We start from the raw sequence: 20,854 nt of genomic DNA on the forward strand, positions 1-20,854 counted from the left end.
CACCAGTACAAATTTGTATATTTAGTAAATTTCCCTCAGTTTTTGCATGGTTCTAGTTTCATTGTGCTATACTAATGTGCTTATGATGTATCAGTTTTAGTCTTTGATCTTACATGTACCAGTATAGCCTGAAAATTTCTCTCAGGTCAAAGCATACCAGTAATTAAATGGTTTTGCTTAATGTTATGAATGAAATAAATGTCATTGTACTATACTAATGTACTTATCAATTATATTCAATAGTTTTTTATCTTTACGTAGTAAGGGAAACAGTGAAGTAATGTTTTTTTATAACTTTTGAACTTATAATAGGATTAAATGTAGGGACACAATGAAACTATGTGGTTCAATATGGATACTTGAAAAGTTGCAAATTCAAATTGAGTCACATGATGAAAGTTTCCTACGAGATGCTCTGTTTGGGTGGATAGAATGTCTATATTACAATCCCTGCAGGCCCGTAGTAACTTTTTAACGACACATTATAAATAGCTTGTATGTAAAAGCCAGGTATTAAATCCATGCAAAGGACTATACCTAGGTAATAATTCATGCATAGAGGATAAAATTAGGACGTGAAGTTTCTGTAAATTGTCTTTACCTGAATATACCTGTAATTAAGTAGACTTGTATAGACTGCGAATATTACACAAAGTGAATGTCTGGACCAAATTATTAGGACTATTTGGGATTTATAAAGCTTCAGAGAGTAAGTAATATCTAGAATGAATTATGGAAGAATACCAGCAAAATTCACATGTAGAATGCTCAGTCAAGCATGAGAAAAAAAGTCTTTGGGTCTTTACATTATAATGAGACTAACATATTTTATTTAAATTACCGTAAATAAAACAATGTATAAAAGTATATACATGTATGTATATGCTGCATGGCAATACATGATACATTGTGTATATGTTAAATAGGTTGCTTTAGGGTATCAAATTTCTTGCATAGATTTATATTCTAAACTTTTGGTCTTTGAATACAGCTATAACATTATAACATACTCCATATTGGTTCCATTTACAGTAAGTGTCATATTTTATTTAAGCCTGGGGCGGATTCAGATGGGGGTGTGGCAGGCATGCACCCCCCTTTCAAATTTGCAAAGCATATGTTGTTGGGGGTTGATTTAGGCAGTTTTAGGTTGAAACTTTAATTTCTCACTATTTTACCACGAAACATGTCTACATTGCTCCCACTCTTATATGAATATTTAAAAAAATTAACGTAAAAATTTTTTAACTGTGCGCTCCCCTATTCAAAAATCCTGAATCCGCCCCTGTAAGCTATATGTACTGTAGATTGACAAAAGTGTTTGATTTAGGTGTATACAGAAATACTTCAAAGGTCAATACAAGTTACAGATGTACAAATGAGGACTTTGGGTAAACATTAGGGTGTTGTCAAACACTTGATTCTAAGTTTCATCAGTTGTCACATCCAACCTAGAAAATTTATTTCACTTTTGATTATACATCTATGTACTGGTACAGTATTCAATGGTGTTTATTGCTATGGTGAATATCTGGTATTTTCCATGTGATGGGGGAAAATGTGAGTAATTGATTTGGGGGTATATCTTTTGTATTCTCTATTAATATTCATGCTAATTTTTTTTATCAAATTGTTTGATTTGTAAAATTTAAGATTTGAAAATATGTCAATACATATGTATCTATTACTTTATTTTTTCCAGTCCAAGCTATAGAAGAAAAGTAAAAAGTCATAATTACCAGATGCCAAACCTTAAGAGACGTCAGTTAAAAGGAGTACCACAACCTATGGATGAATATAGTTCTGATGAAGAGGATGAACCTGGGAAAGCTTATTATACTGATGAAGAGAAAGAGATTGTCACCACTAGAACTAGTAAGATTGTTTGACTTACTTTTGAAATAATCATGTGTGTTAATTTTGGTCTAATAGCTGACATGACACAAACAATGTGTGCTAAAGTTCACTTGTCAGATTGTTGACATGAAAATATTCATATTAACGGATGAATTCTGGTATCAGTGACACAGCTAAGATTGACTGAAAAAAAATGCAGATAAGTCTTAATGTATTAAGTTACATGTGTCTCCTATCAATTCAGGATACTATTATGTAATGGGCTTTTTTTTCCAGTGGGATGAGACTTAATGATAGAGAGATCTGATTAAAATTGTTGGTTTGTCATTACCTACTGATTGAATTTATTATACAATGGTCAACCTTTTAGAATTCTTATTTTTGTTTGCAAAATGCTGTGCCCTTTCATTTGCTATATGTTGAAAATATTACATTTATATTGTTTTTCAATTATTAACCTAAAATCATTATGAAGTAACATATTTGAAGTGGTAAAATTTATACTGTTAAACTGTTTTTATTTCAGTCATAGAAGATGGAATGTTGTTGAGATCTGGACAAAGCTTGAAAAGCAAGAAAACAATGGAAGAAAGGTTAAAGGCCAGGAGGTCATTGATGTCAGGGAAAGAGTATGAAACTTTGGCCTCAAGTAGCAGAAGCTCAAGGGCGAGCTATTTAGTAAACAGCGGAATTAAGTCCTCCCGGGGTAGAAGGTCATTGATGTCATCAAGTGAATATAATTCTTATTCTGGTGCTTTAAATGGAGGAAATCAAAGGTCATTATTTGGGACGAATACTAATAACATGAACCACACTACAGAGGTTACAACAGTTAAAAGGACTTTAGTGGAGGAATTTGATGAAGATAAAGATGAAACCATGGAAAAAGGAATGAAAGAAGCCTCATCAACCAAGAAAATGAATAAGAAAAAAAGTACTAACACAGTCATTAACCACATGTATGGTAGGTTCTTCTACTAAATGTTGACATCAACATGATAATATTTAAAAATTCTTATCATTGAAATTTAAAAAACTTATTAATGCATTGATTTAAACAATCTGTGCAAATTCTCCTTGGATGTTTGCAACATGATCATGTAAATTCACTGAACATATAAAATGAGATTGAAAAACCTCATAAAAATCCACAAAAAATGCTTGTATGCCTTCATTCTGTTCTACATGTATGTAGATTTGTTTTTATTTTCATGCAAAGAGGTTTGTCATTGTCATGCTTTCATTGTCTTCTGTAAACACTTGATTTTTGGTCTAATAACTTCAGTATTAATGAATGTTGAGAAAAGTAGCTTTTTAGCTCACCTTGCAGAACACCATGTAAGCTATTGCCATCACTTGGCATCCGGCATCATTGTTAAAGAATTTTCAAAACTCTCCTCCTCTGACACTTCTTGACCAATTGGGACCAAACTTGTTATGAATGTTCCTTGGGGTATTGTGCATAAAACTGATGTGGGGATTTGGATCCGTTGAAAAAAACATGGCCACCGTTACTAAAAATAGGACATTGGGTTCAGACAGTAGTTTTCAAGTATATCTCCAAAATCGTTTAGCCGAATTTTGACTGGATAAAATTGTGCAGCATGATGAGATCTATCTGTGGTCTAATTTTCGTTTTAATCTGTTAAGCCATGTTGGAGTTACTGCCCTTTTTTTAAGCTTTTTGGTATTTTTAATGTTATTTCTTTCAAAAATCTTCTCTGGCACTTCTTCACCAATTTGAACCAAACTTGGTATGAATGTTCCTTGGGATATCCTGCATAGAACTAATGTAGGGATATTTGGTCTGTGGGAAAACATGACTGTAGTTTTTATATATATCTCAAAAGCCATTAGGTTTAGCCAAATTCTGGGTAAAAATGTTCAGCATGATGAGATCTATCTGTGGTAAAATTTTCATTTTAATCTGAGAAGCCATGTAGGAGTTATTGCCCTTTTTCAACATTTTGTTGCTGTTTTTAATGTTATTTCTTTCTGGGGTATCCTGCTTAGAACTGATGTGGGGATTTTTGTTCCATTGAAAAACATGGCAATCATTATTAAAAATAGAAAGTAGGGGTCAGACAGTAGTTTTTCACATATACATGTATAAATTTATCTCCAAAACTGTTAGGTTTAGCCAAACTCTTTCAATTGCTGAAATGATCTTTATTATATGGCCTTCAAAAGTCTTTAGGGACCTAAGATGTCAGATGATTCCTTGTAAGTGTTATTGCCCTTGAAAGGTGAAAAAATGTATGTTTGTTTAAATTTCAGCTAATATCTTGAAAATTTTAATAGATAGAAAGGAACTTTCATTTGCTGAAATGGCTTATGATAAGTCCTACCGAAGTCTTCATGAGTCAGGATTGTTGGACAACTCCTTGTTAAATTTATTGCCCTTGAAAGACTAACTTTAACTAGGTGAGAGATTCAGGCTCCTGGGAGCCTCTTATTCAAATAAAAGGGTAGCTTAGACATTTGGATTACTTACACTATCTACGGGTAGTTATTTCATACACCTAGAAAATGCTTTGATACCAGAATAAAGCTAGATGTAAACAACACTCTTAAGAATTCTATTAACTGTCCATACAAATACACAATAACCTGCATGATGGTAGCATCTAGAGGACAAAGTATATATCTGGAGATTTTTCTGACCCAAATTTACTTTTCAGATTGATAAAAAGTATAAAAAAAGAAGAGATTCTTTACATTGCTTTTTGGATGATTAAAGATAGTTGGCACACAGATAAGATTTATACGTAGTACATGTACTGCATGATGGCAGCATCTGGAGGACAAAGTTTATATTTGGAGATTTATGTGATTCAAATTTACTTAAAATTGTTTTCAATTGATAAAAATTTTTTTTAAAAAATGAAGAGATTCTTTACATTAATTTTTGGATGATTAAAGATAGTTGGCACACAGATTAGATTTATATGTAATACATGTACTGCATGATGGCAGCATCTGGAGGACAAAGTTGATATTTGGAGATTTATGTGATCCAAATTTACTTAAAATTGTTTTCAATTGATAAAAAGTTTTTAAAAAAAGAGATTCTTTACATTGATTTTTGGATGATTAAAGATAGTTGGCACACAGATAAGATTATAAGTAATACATGTATGTCGTCTCATCACCATCTCTTTTTGTCAAATAGGTGAATGATAGGCAGTAAAATATAAACTCTTCGAATTTCTTTAAAGAAAAAAAGAAAAACTCTACTAGCTGACAGTTCAATTCATTTAATCAACACATAAAGCTTTTGTACTTTTTTAGCTCACCTGTCCGTAGGCCAGGTGAGCTATTACCATCACTTGGCGTCCGTCGTTGTTGTCATTAACAATTTTTTTAAAATCCTCTCCTCTGAAACTACTTGACCAATTGGAACCAAACTTGGTATGAATGATCCTTGTGGTATCCTGCATAGAACTGATGTGGGGTTATTTGATCCTTTGAAAAACATGGCCGCCATTACTAAAAATAGAACATGGGTCAGACAGTAGTTTTTCGCATCATCTCCAAAACAGTTAGGTTAAGCCCAATCCTGACTAAAAGTGTTCAGCATGATGAGATCTATCTGCGGTCAAATTTTCATTTTAATCTGTTCTGCCACGTTGGAGTTATTGCCCTCTTTCGACATTTTTTTTGCTATGTTTAATGTTTTTTTCTTTCAAAAATCTTTTCCTCTGACACTAATTTACCAATTGAAACAAAACTCTGTATTAGTGTTCCTTGGGGTATCTTGCATAGAATTGAAGTGGGGTTATTTGATCCTTTGAAAAACATGGCCACTGTTACTAAAAATAGAACATAGGGGTCAGACAATAGTTTTTTGCATATATCTCCAAAACCGTTAGGTTTAGCCAAATTCTTTCAATTGCTGAATTGATCCATATTTTTAGGACTACTAAAGTCTTCAGGTATAAAATTTGTCAGACACCTTCTTATAAAAGTTATTGCCCTTGACAGTGGAAAATTACAGGTTTTTTTTTACAGTTTTCAGCCATTGTCTTGAAAATTATGATGGATTTAGACTTTCATTTACTTAAATGATCCTTATGAGAAGTCCTATCAAAGTTTTCTTGAGTCAATATTGTTAGACAACTTCTTGTTTTATTTATTGCTCTTGAAAGGCAAAATTGAACCAGGTGAGCGATTCAGGCTCCTGGGAGCCTCTTGTTCATGAATGAGTGGTGAAATGAAAGTAGGATTAACCATTGATTAATCATTCAATATAAAATTTTACAAGGAAACTTACTACATGTACAGATATAAGCACATGGGTCTCTATTAAATTGCACCATAAAGTTTCATACCAAATAAGGAAGGTTTCATTGATTTTTGGGAGAAAATACCCTATTTAGGAATATAGATGAAAAGAGAGCCAAAAGCAACTTAACTACTGTTAAGTGAATGGATCTCTATAGTAAGTTGTATCAAAAGGTTCCATACTACCAAAGTGAGACTGGAAATATGCAGAATATATTCATAATGGCATTAATTCCAAGTAATAACTTGAGTTAAAGTGTCTGAATTTCTTTGAAATATACTAGATTTCATACCATCCAAGGATGGTCTTTATTGGTGAGGGTTATGACCCTTAATATTTCAGAGTATGGAACCAAAAAGGGTGTAATGATTAAGCATTGTTCTCTTCTTTGTATATTTTTTTCTTTCTTTTGTCCCACAACAAATTTTGACCACTTTCATTCTGGTAAATAATTTTGTCAAAAAATTAATCATAATCAAAACTAAGATGTGTATCAGGTTGTGTCCATGATTGTTTGAACTGTTTCTGGCCTCTGTGGTTGTAGTAAGCTGCCCCCTGCAAAACATTCTTTTTTGAGTATAAATTTCTTTAATGAAGCCTAAAAAAATTGTTATGTTTCAAGTCACCTTACGGACCCTCCTTCAGACCCCGCTACCCAAAAGTTTTAATTTGTGATTTTGATAATTAAAAAGCCTACTAACTGTCTTACAGAAAAAAAGAAGAAAATAGAGCCAAAGATATTTTATTCTGTCTTAGAAAAACAAAGAGTTAGAAATACTGGTTGTTTATATTTAGAATCGGTTGTAAACACAAATGTGAGTGTGCTCTTGGCCATGGACTAAGTCTACTATTACATGCTTAATCTTTGTAGATTTGGTTTTTATTGTTTTCTAAGTTTGTTTTCACACTTATTTCAATTCAAAATTAAAATGATTTTTTTTTAATTTAAAAATCCCTATGTGCTGACCCTATAAAATTTTAGAGGGATGATGGTAAGCACATTATTTTTTTTTCAGCCTATAAAGACACAAAAACATCTTTCCCTTTATTTTTATATGATACTATTGCAGTTAAAGCATTACCACTTAAGCAACCCAACCTTTTTACAGAAATTTCTAAGACACTTCTAATAATACTGATCTATGCATATCCCCTTTACAAACCACAAAGTTATACTTTATCCTTTTTAATTGCTGTTTACAGTCTTATTTAATAATTCAAAATGTTGTCGTATAGATATTGGTTGTTGAAGTATACAAAATATATGTTACTGTGGTTTAAATGTACAATAAGTTAATTATAAGTAACAATTTGATAATAATCAGTAATTGATGTATTGATATAAATTTAAAGTATTTCATTTTAGGTTTAGACTCAGAAGAATTGTCTGGTGAGTATATATGTACAAAATATATTACCTAAATTATTTTCCTGTTATAACAGAAATTGTTCATAATGTAGAGTAAATTTCAATTGATGTTAATGAGAAGTTTTAAAATTGTCTCATTCAAAGGGTAATAGTTAACATATAAACATCAGCAGACAGGTCATATGAAAAATGTTTACTTTAAAGCTATGGTCAACTTAATTTGTCAAATGTAATGCAGATGTCTTGATGACACATATTGATGCGTAAAGTATCTCTTTAAAACATAAAAGATAATTTGGCTATTCCAGAGTCTGAATGGTCTTTGATGAATCCTGCCACTAGAGGGAGTAGGTCAAGTCAGATAACTAAAGGTTATAGGTCAGATAGTGAGACCAGTGTGACTACTACAGTTGTTACAACCATTATAGGTAAATAGCTATAACTCCTAAGTTTTGAAGATTTTTAAGGAAGAATTGTATTTTGAGTGATTCAAACATTTACTCCATGCATGATAAATTCTTTACCATATTTACCACAAAAAATCTAATAGGATTAGAGATGATCACCTAGTTCCATCTGCCCAAAGTTGTGTATTGTTTTTTATGACATGAGCATCAAAATACCCCAATATTTCATATAAATGCAAACACCCATCTCCAAAACAATAGCATAGTTCAACTTTGATACTCTTGTAAATAGGTTTCTACATAAGGTGCTACAGTTGAATCAAAAGCATCCATAACAGCCTGTTGGGATGCAAGCAGAGAGTATCATTGTAGTATGGTAGGTTCCAATCTTAGAATAAAGAAAGAAAACATCGTTAATTTAAATACAAATATTTATAATGCAGTAAGTAATGAAGACATTTAGCAATGGAGAAATTTCACATGATTGTGTAATTTTTCTTTTAGATGAATTTTATATGTAATAATATATCCTTTTCTATTGTTTATTCTATTGTTTACAGAATCTGTCTCATACATTACCAGTCCCCTTGCCCCAGTGTGGAACACAGTAGGCAGACCTGTTACAGATGTTGTTTGGACCACAGTATCTTATATATTAACTGTATTACAATTTGTGTTTTGGACCTGTAGTGGCCAATATGTATATTCATTAGGAAAATTAATATCTAATTCATCATGGAACTTAGTGCAATATTTCATCATGCATTTCATTCTCCTGGATACTTGGACATTAAAAAGGTATTCTGTATGCAAACTAAAATCAAATATGCTGTAGTGATTAAATTGTACCCTGTAGCAGTAATATCTAATTTCAAATGTAGATGTATTATTTTCTAAGCTAAGTAATGAATCAATTTTCTGTGTCTATAGCCAATAAGCCTATGCTTTAAAGTGTTGTTAAACTTGTTTTAGTTTGAAAAAAAAAGTGCTTGTTATTAGTTGTGTAATTTTGTGGCACATCAAAGTTACACTTATGGATTTCACACAAGATTTAATGCTTATCATGCACATTACGATGGAATTAATTATTATATAAAGTAATAAAAAATTGGTGCGCTTAAATTTCATCATATCATTTTACTGTTTTCCTGTTAGTTAATCAGTGCTATTTCTTACTATTTATCACATGCAACCTGACCAAAAAATAAGGCTATCCCCATGAATTATGTGGCACTTCAGAAACATGTACTATTTTATACCCTTTAAGAAGCCATTTGGTACTTTCAGTTTCAAAACTGGACCTTCATATTAAAAGTTTTCGGTTTTTTTTTTGTTTTCAGGAGGAAGAGAAAATCCTGTTGCTTATGCGTACCATTTTTACTGTTACTACCTCTGTTGTTTGCAGGAAGTATGTACATGTATATCTGATTATGTTTTGATTCTGATACTTAGCATTATAGTATTTTCTGCGACTTTTGAAAAGGGCACTTTAACTTTAGCCTATTAGAGGCAAAGGTACATCATACAAATATTAACATATATTGGAAAAGGACAGGGCACTTTTAAAACCAATCAAAAAAGGGCCAAATGCCTGCACCCTCCCAAAACAATCTGTTGGGAGTTCAGAGTATTTGTTCATTTTGGGAAAGTCTCTTTTATTTTCTTCTACATGTTGTAATGCATCTTGTGTTTCTTTTCAATAGATATCTAACTTCTTCAATAAGACTTTTTTAATGCATTATTTAGTATTCTTGTGCAGATTCATCTCTTTGTCTTATCAGTCTTCAGTGTTTTATTTGATCTGGTTGGTTGTATAGCTGTAAATGGTCAAATACTTAACTTTCCTGTACTATAAGAACTTGTAATTATTGAAAAAAGTTCAAAATTGTACAGTAGTGAGTTTTTTTTCCTGTAGTTTCCATTGGAAAAAAAATGATGTTTTTTGCAAAGCATTTTCATTGAGAACTAGTTAAATGTACAGTTTGTATTTTCCTTTTCATACACAGGTAGTTAATTGGCTTAACTTATATATTTTAGGTAGAAGTCTAATAGCCGTATTAACAGATTCATCATCATCATCATCATGGTTTTCTATTTTTTCATCAAACAGAGTAATAAAAATAGCAGATGTAAGTCTTCTTAAGAGGTAAAAAATTAAATGTAAAAATTGGGTCTTGCCGACGTCACAAACCTTACAGTCATTTGAACCAAAAGTCTTGAAAGTTTTACCAGATTTTTAAAAAAATCACTTTGAGACTTTAACGACACTGCCTGTGTGACATATGGATATATTTAGCCATTAATTGTCCTCAACAAAATATATAAACCATGAAACTTTCACTGACAGGAGCAAATCATTCGATATTTATGAGGAAGATTTATCATTTATAGAGATCAAGTAACTGAACAGAGTTTATCTGAAAAGTAAATCATATTCTTACGATTTAATCTTCACAGAATGATTCTGGTAGTGTAAGCATTGGCCACTTAGAAGATGAGGTCAGAAGGATAATTATTCAACTACAGGACAGAAAAGATGGTCTTACTAGTGCTGATGTAGAGGGTATAGTTCAGAGAATGCTTCAAGATGAAATATCTCAGTTGCGACTGGGATTCTCTGAAGAACATAATCAACATACAGCAGCAATAGTAAGTAGTGGTTTTGTGCACAGAAAATTAATCTTGTTTCCTAACATCTATTGCTGTTTTAAAGTTTTAATTGGTGAACAGGTATTGATGTTTAATTAATTGATGTTAAATGTATATTTAAGATTCCTATTGAACTGGTGTCTCATGTATGTTAATGTCTGTTTTTTTTCATTTGGAGTGATGAAAGTAATATGCTATATTTTGGCAGTAAAGATTATATGTTGTACATAGTATACATTAAAAGAAATAAGTTATAATGATTTAGCAACAACTTAACCCTCAATAATACAGAGAAAATGCATAAATTTAATGTCAACTAATATCTTATCATTTATTTATAGATGAGTCAAGGAAATGAGTTTAACCAAAAGCTTACACTGCTTAATACACAGATCTTAAATAATATAACTGTAAGTTTACAGGATAATTTCCCATCTATATTACATGTCATACCTACTACATATTTTAAAGAGACATAGGTTTCACTACTGTTGTGAAGACATTTAAGATGATATTATATGATTCTATATTTTTGGATAGATTACAGATGGAGCTACAAGTCTTAAACCTTTTGAATTTGTATATTTAGTGCCAAATTGACATGATACATCTTTAATTATACAATGTGTACATGTCAGGAAAATTGGAAGTAGGATGCATTCTGTGTATTAAAATTATTGAACAAAACAAGTTACTTGATTGCTTTTTATTTTGTAGGTTCTTCAAGACAGGTTGTCAAAAGAAATGGGAAATATTCAGAGGTAAGGTTGAATCATGCAAATTAAGTTACTGCAGTATTAAACAAGAATAATAAAAATGACTTTCCTTACAAATCTATAAACCATACAAATAATAATACAAAGGCAATACACATCAGTTTCAAAACATGTTATAAGTGTTCCAAACCATTATACTAGCACTGATTTAATTAAATAATTTCTTTTGAAAAGTTATCAATTAACACTTGCAATGCTGCATAGTATATACAGCATTTGGCTGCTACAACTTCATTTTTCTAACTTCTTATGCTCAAACTGTACACTTAATTTTAAGCTTTCATAATTTTTGATTTTTGAAGATGCAAAAAATGTTTATATAAGAAAAATTCCAAGGTATAATGATTTTACTTGAATTCAAAGTTCAGACTTATTGCACATAAGCACTTGAGATGTTTTTTTGATACATGGGGTTAAAGTGAACAGTGTATAAACAGGGGACTTGCAACACGGGTCTATCCAATATCAATATTCTCAGCCATTTCTGCATTGTTTCTAGCATGATCAAGAACAATTTCTTGAAAACAACAAAATCATTATTTATGTCGTCCTCATCAAATTCATCTAATTCACTTTCATAGTACGATTCACAAAAATACACAAGTCAATGTTATCCACCATTTTGCTTCATATTTTGTTGATTCACGTTTGACTTTTCCTTTCCCTACAATATTTTACTCCGGTATCTAGGAATTAAACACAAAGATGACATTGACATAAAGTAATATTTGGTAAATGGTAAGGTCTCTTTGAGTTATTGCAACACAATGGTGGACTGGCAAAAAAAACAACTTACGTCGGGAGTATCAGTGGCAACCTAACAGGTCATTGTGGCGTTTGCCATGATTAGCCTCGAAAGGGTTAAGATCTAAAGTTATGCTTGTACTTGTGTATATTTTTGTGAAACCTTCATATGTTTTTATTTTCAGTGATGAAAGTATTCATTCATCTTCAGCAAATCTGAATATTGACAAGTTAAAACGTGAAATAGAAGACTTGAGAGCAGCGCTGGGAAACGTAGAACTGTCACATGAAATGCTACAGATACAAATTAAAAATTGTTGTAAAAATGACAGCTTTTATGCTATGACTATACAGACTCATGTTGACAGAATGTTACAACAGGTAAGATTTAAATCATATTTAAGTTTTATGCGTTTATTACATATGTTCTGCTTATTAAAATAATAAATGGTGGCATGATCTATACAATTTATCAAAATCTAATGAAGGCTAGTCAGATTAGTAAGATATTATCATTGATCCAAGTTACTCATGCAAGACTCAAGAAATTTGGTCAGTCAACATCTGTCTTTTTGTCAGTCCCCAGAAATCATTGTTATATCAATACATTGTGTGCATTTTATTATTGTACTTTAGAAATAATAACCAATACTGTTTTGAAAACTGTTTTTTTGTTTCCTAACATTTTAAGTTCATGAAAATGAGCTGCTTATAGATTATATTGTCTTGACCAAAACCACATTGATATAGCTCAGATGTATAATGGCCATTTTACACTTACAGAATAAGGTATAATCCTTTCTTGTCACATTGAAAAAGAAGTGATACTATTTAAAGGGCAATTTGAAAATATTTTACATATGAAGCATGCACAGCTACACTAGGAAGAGATTTTTTGCTATCTAATGATTTATAAACATGGTTTTTTAATACTCCAATGTAAATTGTCTACACTATGTACACTAACCACATGGTTGACTGCACTTTTTTTTAACATGACAAGGTTGGTACACAAACACCATCAGTATAAATTGAATAAACAAGCAACACATCCAACCTCAATGCAGTTAAATAGTAAAATCAACAAGTCCCATAGTTATGTACATTACCAGTGATTTTGGGTCCCCTGTATTGCAGCCGAATATCATCTGTTTCCCTTGGAGACTTTTCCCAAAATGTTGAAAAATATTTTCCCTAAGGGAGGAAAACTCCCAATTTTCAGGCATAATTTTTTGAAAACCAGGTTAAAAGCCTGTGAAATGTTCCTTGAGACATAATTTTTTCGTCCAGTACTTTGTTCACTTCTGGGGAATTTTTTTTCAGTGTCATAACCTAATGAAAATTGGGAGTATGTATTTGTCAGTTCAGTATTGGTTTTCAGTTCTGGATTGGCATTTGAAATGTTACTGTCCCCTGTAAAATATTTTCCCAATCTGTTGAAAGTACAGCAAAAATTTCCCATAAATAAACTGAATACAGGGTCACATTTGATTATACTTCAAATAATGGACAATATGGTGCATTAGGTATACTATATAAGGAGAATGGATATGGTGAATATGTCAAAGAGACAACAACCCCATAGGGATAAAAAAAATGTCAGCTCAAGGCCACACATGGGTTTTCAATGAATGACAAGGACACCCTCACACCACTGGGCATTTTGTCACATATCTTTAGTTTTTATAGAAAAAACTATAATCAGTTAAAGAAAGTAGTTATTTGAATAACCTATTAAAACTGTTTTGAACATAGATATAAGAAGATTGATATTGGGTATACGGTAATTGTATCTCTATATTTTACAGATTATGTCAGGACAAAAGACTGGTCATGATGATCAAGATAACTTCATGGCTTGGTTCCATACTAATTATGTCAGTAGACAGGACTTAAGTGATCATTTAACCAAGTTTGGAGAACAAATTACTAAAATGGTCGTAGCTGATGTAGAGAAAAGACAGAAAACACAGGTGTACCTGGGAGAAGGTGGACTATCAGAACAGGTAAAATCAGTTTATGTGTCATTACTTTAGTTTGTAGATGTTACATCAATTTGAGGTAGACTGGTACAAAAGAAATTAAGGTAGAAGTCTGCCCTACAGTGTACCTATGAACACTATTAAACTATCACTGAACACCTGTGTGATACTGTTATTTTGGACACAAGTCTCAGGCTAGTTATCCATGATTTAAGATATTCTTATACTTCCTCAAAAATTTTAAAAATCATGGTAGAAAGTGTATTTTGTTGACAACAAACTGACTTAATCCATGGTTAAATAGATTTTTATATTTGAGTCTCCAGCTAACTCAACCCTTTCCTCAGATTAATATTAAGTTTCATGCGCATAACATAGAATTTTAATATGACATGTTCCAAAGCTCTTTAGACCACAGCCATGGTAAAAAAGTGATTAACTCATGACCAACACATTGGATGCGTCTATTCAAAAATATGAAGAAACTAGTCCCCTTAGAATCAAAATAAATCATGGAAACTCCATTTTATAATTGTTTTACCATGGGTTCTCCATTTATGTTGATATTTAACCACTCTCTATTGCTAGCGATAAATTAATGCAACATAAATGGCCAGCCCATGGTAAAACATTGATATAAAATGGAGTTTCTGTGTTTTATTTCTTAATTTTCTGCACAATTTCAACAACCGATTTTTGAAAAAAAAACATTGTTGTAGCATATGCTACTTTGTTCATGTGCCTTTCACTAATTGTCACCAATTATGGAGTCTTTAAGTTATAAAACTGTCAGGTCATCACTTGATTTCCTTGGAAAAGCTGTCTACAGGTATTTAATGAATCTCTTGTGTTATTAATTAAGTGCTGCATATCAACATTTATCTCTCAAAGAGGATAACTTTTTTTGTCAACAATTATTGTTTGATTAATAAATACAAGCTTTTAAGTATTTGAAATAGTTAACATATACTGATTTTTTACATTTATTTTGTTTCATTTTTGGTAGCATTAAAAATAATTTAAATTTCTGAAACAGATGGTGGAACCTCTTTTAAAAAAAACATAACATCAGTTGATATTTTCATTTTAAAAAATTCCCACTAGTGACTTCCTCATGATAGCATGTGGAAGATCTCTAACTAAGGTCTATTCCATTAAAACAAATGAGCTACTTAGGGGATGCACTTTTTTCCCACAGGACTTGCCCATAGAAGCATTTTTAGTTAAGTCTACATATTTCATTCAATTTGTCAGGAGTTTCAACAGCCACCAATTATAAATTTTCAAAATATGCATTCCCCTTGTACATTATCTATTTTAATTGAACAGCCAAGAATACAAGTCTTATTTATAAGCAACATAATTTATGTAAAACAACTTTAATTCCAGCTTGTACAAAGAATTGTAGAAGAAGCATTATTAAAGTACAGTGCTGATAAATTGGCATTACCAGACTTTGCCTTGGAATCTGCAGGTTTGTTTTTCCTTCAGAATCATTGTATCCACCATTGGCATTTATATCACACAAACTAACTTTGGGTGGTATACAAGAATTTCTATGTCTGTCTCTCTGTCTGTCCACATTTCGTGCAAGAGCAACTCATCCTAAACTGCTAAATGTTTAATACTGAATAATTATGTTTAGCATTGTATGTATTTCGTGAAAGGAGATAGTATGATAATATGGGTGATAATCAAAATTATCCATTTTACATGTTCACAGTTTGCATCTCCTAAACACTCTATGGATTTTTATTAGGTATCACATGTAGATGTTAATATGAAATATTGTTCTTGTGAAATACCTGTAAGGGTAGATAATTTTGCAAGTGGAGGCCTATCCTATAATGAGATTGCTCACATTATTTGCAGTACCAAATGTAATGATCGGTATAACCATTTCAAGAATTGTTGAGAATATGTGACAACTGAAAAAACCCCCATTCATGATTTCAAAAACAAAAGCACTGATTTCAAACCTATAATGTTAGTAGCCTGGTAATAAATTTAACAACTGTGGCTGTTCTGCCAACTGGGCCTCAATAACAGGTAGTCCTATATTTATTGATAGATGTGTATAATGTGTGAATGTTTTCTTTCCTGTTAATGGCTTCCACTTTAACTGTCACATGATTTAGTAATTCAGGGACAATCATTACTTGACTTTTTATTGTAGGTGGTAGTGTTATCAGTACCAGATGTTCTCAGACCTATCATAGGAAGACAGCTCAATACAGTGTACTGGGTATCCCACTGTGGTATGTCTCCAACTCTCCAAGAACAGTTATTCAGGTACAATTTCCTTTTTAAACTTTACATAAACACTTGTTCCTCCATTAGAATTAAATTGATGTCTGAAAGTATTAGTATGGAATTAAAGACAACTGTTCAGACAATCTTAAGAAGGAACCAATTTCAGCTCCACTAAATTTTTAATTTCAGAGACCATTCTTTTAGATTCCTTACAAATAAGCAATTTTTTGGTCTAAAATAAAAAAGGACAAATAGCCCATCCCCTCTTAGTCTCTGTGTTATATGGACATAAGTTTAATGTATTGGTAATTAAGTAGGACTCCAGCTCAAGATGATGCAAAATTTGTTTCATGGGTAAAAAAGCCTAAATATTTTTATTTTTGATATTTTGTTTGAAATGTCATAGTAAACAGAAATCAACATGTGGTTTTTCATATAACCTGTGCTCTTAGTAGATAAAAATTATATAGAATGCACTGTAGATTTCAAAATTAAGGGAGATAACTGTAAATGACGCTGGAATACAATAGAATCTACTGGATTTTCAATCTTGATTATCTCCTAAGAGCAGACAGATTTGAATGAATAATTACACATTTCATAGTATAGACCCATAAAACAACTTAATTACAAAAATAAAAATATGTAGCCTTTTTTGGGGTGTATCACATTTTTCAGATTTTGCATGATTCTTAAAAAGACAACTACTTAATATTATTGAAATTGAAACTATATGAAAACAATTTAAAGCTGCTTCCAACATGTTTTAATGACATCACTTGACTTACTTGAGATTATCTTTACAGCCCGAGATTTATCCAGGATCGTGCTGGGCATTCCAAGGAACTAGAGGTTATCTAGTGATAGAACTCAGTACTGTTATCAAACCAACAGCTTTTACATTAGAACACATACCTAAGTCTATTGCTCCTGATGGTAAAATAACCAGTGCTCCTAAAGATTTTATGGTGCTTGTAAGTATCTTTGTCCATGATAATGATAGGCAGTCAGTACATGTGCACTGATAACATTACAATTGGTGTATTCTGTCAGATAAGTTATCAACTGATTAACTCAGCAAACTGATCATAACTGTAAACCAAATAATTTTCATGAATTTGTATTTTTCATGTTCAATTTTACATATATTGACTTTAATGACTTGCACATTCTGAGACTTGTATTCTATAATATAGGAACTTGGTCATGGTAATTCATTTTTGTGACTTTTTCTTGCTTCCTAAATAAGCAGAAATAAGTTGCTCATGAAATTAAGTTGGTTTTCAGTATGTGCTTTAGAAACTGGTCTTAATATTGACCAAAAGTTGCAAGTCTGGTTATGATAGAAAAATTGAGTTTTATGTGAAATTTTCAAATTGTATAGATGAGTTTTTGATAACAGGACAATACCCTTGCAAAGAAAACATTTAACAATGTACTAGTAATTATTTCATAGTTGTAATTACTACTTCATTAAGTTCTGAGAAAAAAAGGAAAACTGACTTTGTTATTTTAGGGTTTATCAGGCGAACATGACACAGAAGGTAGAAATCTTGGAAACTTTACCTACAATGAGGAAGGAAAACCTCTCCAATTCTTCCCTGTTCAATCTAATGAGGGAGTCTTTAAATTCATAGAACTCAGGATTCTCGGTAACCAAGGAAACCAGTTGTTTACATGTCTATACAGATTCAGGGTTCATGGAATTCCAGTAAAACAAGATGCCCCATGATTAACAAATAATTCTATTTATTAATATTCTGCTGCTGTCATCGCAAAAAATAAAAATACTGTGCATAAGCACAGTGGCATGAAGACCTCGTGGCAGTAGTTGATCAAATTAAGCTTATAATATGAAAAGATTATAATATTTTTCCAGGTGGAAATAGTCGACATTTTAATAGCTTCTAATCAAGGAAGTGGGAAAGACTTTTGGTAGAAAATAAATGTTTTCTTCAGTTCAGAAACATTTGAAGCATGTTTTTAATTGGATACAGGGTTAATTTTTTAAGGACCAAGAATATAATGTTGAGTTTTACTTTGTTAAATCTACATTACTTCTATTTGGTTCAGCTTTTATAACTATATTGGCTCAGGATTCTTTTTTAAGAAATCTGTTGTTTTGATATTATCCATGTTCCTATTGTATTGATGGTAAATATTTTTTTTTATTTTAAATTATAAGATAAGTTGCTTCTTGCTTTTATGTACTAATGCTGATGTACTCTGAAATGATGTATTGCTGTAAGAATTGAATAGGTTATGATAAACAAATGTCTCATTGTTTTTAGGCCAGATCAAAGGTTGTATAATGATGTTTCTAAGTGCCATGGTTAACTAATGATTTATGCAAAGAGAAGAAATCAAATAATTTTTGTTACCTCGTTGCATCAGTTTGAAATCTAGTTTTACTGTAAATATACAAGTTGTCTTAGTTGCTGCTAATCTTTGTTATATCTGTTTAATGATGTACAGGGAAAACAGTTTATTTAAAAAAATGAAATATTCTATTGTATGAAAAATGACCTTGCATTTATTTCTTGTTTTGTTGTCTTCCACAAAAAGCAAAAATTAGCATACCTTTAATATTTACATCATGGAGACTCCATTTACCACAGGTTGCCCTTTTTCATCTCATTATTTCAACCAAAGTGATAGATGAATGATGACATTAATGGCCAACCACTGATAAAACATAGATAAAATGGATTTTCTGTGAACTATTTTGGATGAAGCTTAATATTACTTTCATGTTTGTTAAAATGGGTAAAACCTATGTATGATGAGAGAATTGAGACTGTTATGTCTGTAAATATTGTCTTATGTCCATCACTTATATTGTGGCTGTGGTCAATTGGCCTTTTCAAAATCTTACAAGAACTATCCAGTAAACAGTTTCTTGATCATTAAAATTTTGACATTATGCAAGAGCTTCATGTTTACTGTTTTGTCATTGAAGTCATGCAAGTTTGATATGCTTCTGGTTTGAAATATCACCTTCAGAAATTGGTAAATGGAACACAAGTCAATATACCTGAATACTTTAATCAAGATTCTATAATTAGACATCCTTGCTTATTATAAACACATGATTGAACCATGGAGAAGTACTTCATATAAATACAGATTAAGTAAATAGTCTAAATATTTGAAAAATGTTTATTATACAGATAGCAGTTTTTTATCGAATGTTGCCAGTGTAACAAATTTCAATAATTCATACCATGAAATACATTTGATAATTTCACTCTCTGACTTTCTCCAGCCAAAACTTCAAAACTTTGATATCAATCCGCCAATCACAGAATTTTAAATTCATGTTGAAATATCGATGAATTATGAAGAAAAATCTATCTAATAAATAGGATAATGATTTGGTTATTCACTCATTCCAGCTATTTATCATATTATTCTTGTGAAGTGAGGTTACTCCCTTAAACATCAGCTACACTGGCCTTTAGTTGTGTGCAATGAATGAACCAATTAGTAGTTGTATTATGATATGACCTGTTGTATATTTCTAATGGCAGCTTTTAAGGTTGTGTTATTTTGATATTATGGTTTGAACTCATAAACCATTGTGTTCACATGTATTAAGTACCAGTCTTTCTAAAAATCAGACAGGAAGTGATTCATGCATGTTATAAACCCACCAAATTCAGTTTTATTTCTTGTTCAAAAGCAGTTACTGATCACATAACCAGTCATTTTTTCATTTGGTTGTTGGGCTTTTGAGATAAAAAAATGTATAGATTGCACATGGAATTTGCACTTTGCAAGAGTTACCGTTCTTGATTTGGCTTGATTTGGTTGATTTTAGTGGGAGATAAATTTATAATTTTCTAAAAAGTGCAGATCTGAATGCAGAAAAGATTGTTGTTATGTGAAAGTATAGCATATGTAGACTGAAAAAGCATCATTTGTTTGGTGGGTTTTTCTTGACCATGAATCACTTTATCATTGGGAGTGTCTGAATTTTATATGGACTGGTACTTAACATTTCTCAGTTATTTATTTCACCGTTAGTGATTTGTTTACTGTAGATCTGTCATTTATTACTTTTGTACACAGAATGAAGCACATTTGAATATTGTTGTTTCGTAAAGACTTTCATAAGTCATGTCTGTATTTTAAACATGACTTTTTGTATTTATGATATGTTGTTTCTAGTTTTTGTTAATATTTCTGTTTATTGTATTGTTAACCTTAAGATTGAATTTTTATTTTCATGGAACTGAAAGATCAAAATTACTAGTTCCAACAATTTCCTAACTGGTGTAGGGTTTTATTAATACATGTAGCTATTCCCTTTACTTGTTGAAGATAATGTTACTGGACAAAACAGCCTATTTATATTTAATTCTTAATCATTCATAAAGAAATAAATCTGGATAAAATTTTGCTTCATGTAACTTGCAGAAATGGGTATTGTGCTTAAAATGATTATATATGGTTTATCAATGTTGTCATTAATAAATGTTAGAATTTTTAATGTAATGTCATAGTTACTTTCAAGTATCCCAAATTAAAGA

At 31.2% G+C, this 20,854-nt stretch overlaps 1 protein-coding gene across 7 annotated transcripts in view; it reads left to right on the top strand.

Moving 5' to 3' along the window:
* LOC148619364 (uncharacterized) overlaps nucleotides 1-20,814 on the top strand; it is a 31,464-nt gene extending 10,650 nt beyond the window's left edge. For 6 of the 7 annotated variants that reach the window (XM_088579197.1, XM_088579193.1, XM_088579191.1 and 3 more), the window contains 16 exons: nucleotides 1,703-1,875; nucleotides 2,384-2,821; nucleotides 7,509-7,532; nucleotides 7,820-7,939; nucleotides 8,479-8,716; nucleotides 9,259-9,326; nucleotides 9,956-10,047; nucleotides 10,376-10,567; nucleotides 10,909-10,977; nucleotides 11,285-11,328; nucleotides 12,273-12,468; nucleotides 13,896-14,093; nucleotides 15,459-15,543; nucleotides 16,246-16,361; nucleotides 17,129-17,296; nucleotides 17,839-20,814. In XM_088579197.1, the coding sequence (XP_088435323.1) occupies nucleotides 1,743-1,875; nucleotides 2,384-2,821; nucleotides 7,509-7,532; nucleotides 7,820-7,939; nucleotides 8,479-8,716; nucleotides 9,259-9,326; nucleotides 9,956-10,047; nucleotides 10,376-10,567; nucleotides 10,909-10,977; nucleotides 11,285-11,328; nucleotides 12,273-12,468; nucleotides 13,896-14,093; nucleotides 15,459-15,543; nucleotides 16,246-16,361; nucleotides 17,129-17,296; nucleotides 17,839-18,054 (2,397 nt within the window). In that variant the 5' untranslated portion in view covers nucleotides 1,703-1,742 and the 3' untranslated portion in view covers nucleotides 18,055-20,814. Of the gene's footprint in view, nucleotides 1-538; nucleotides 710-1,702; nucleotides 1,876-2,383; nucleotides 2,822-7,508; nucleotides 7,533-7,819; nucleotides 7,940-8,478; nucleotides 8,717-9,258; nucleotides 9,327-9,955; nucleotides 10,048-10,375; nucleotides 10,568-10,908; nucleotides 10,978-11,284; nucleotides 11,329-12,272; nucleotides 12,469-13,895; nucleotides 14,094-15,458; nucleotides 15,544-16,245; nucleotides 16,362-17,128; nucleotides 17,297-17,838 lie in introns of those variants that run through there. The other variant, XM_088579196.1, reaches the window with a different exon arrangement.
* Nucleotides 20,815-20,854: the final 40 nt, after the last annotated feature.

Source organism: Perna viridis, chromosome 4, assembly GCF_037379345.1.
Source record: "Perna viridis isolate PV_CMFRI_1.1 ecotype Kerala chromosome 4, ASM3737934v1, whole genome shotgun sequence".
Lineage (NCBI taxonomy): Eukaryota > Metazoa > Mollusca > Bivalvia > Mytilida > Mytilidae > Perna > Perna viridis.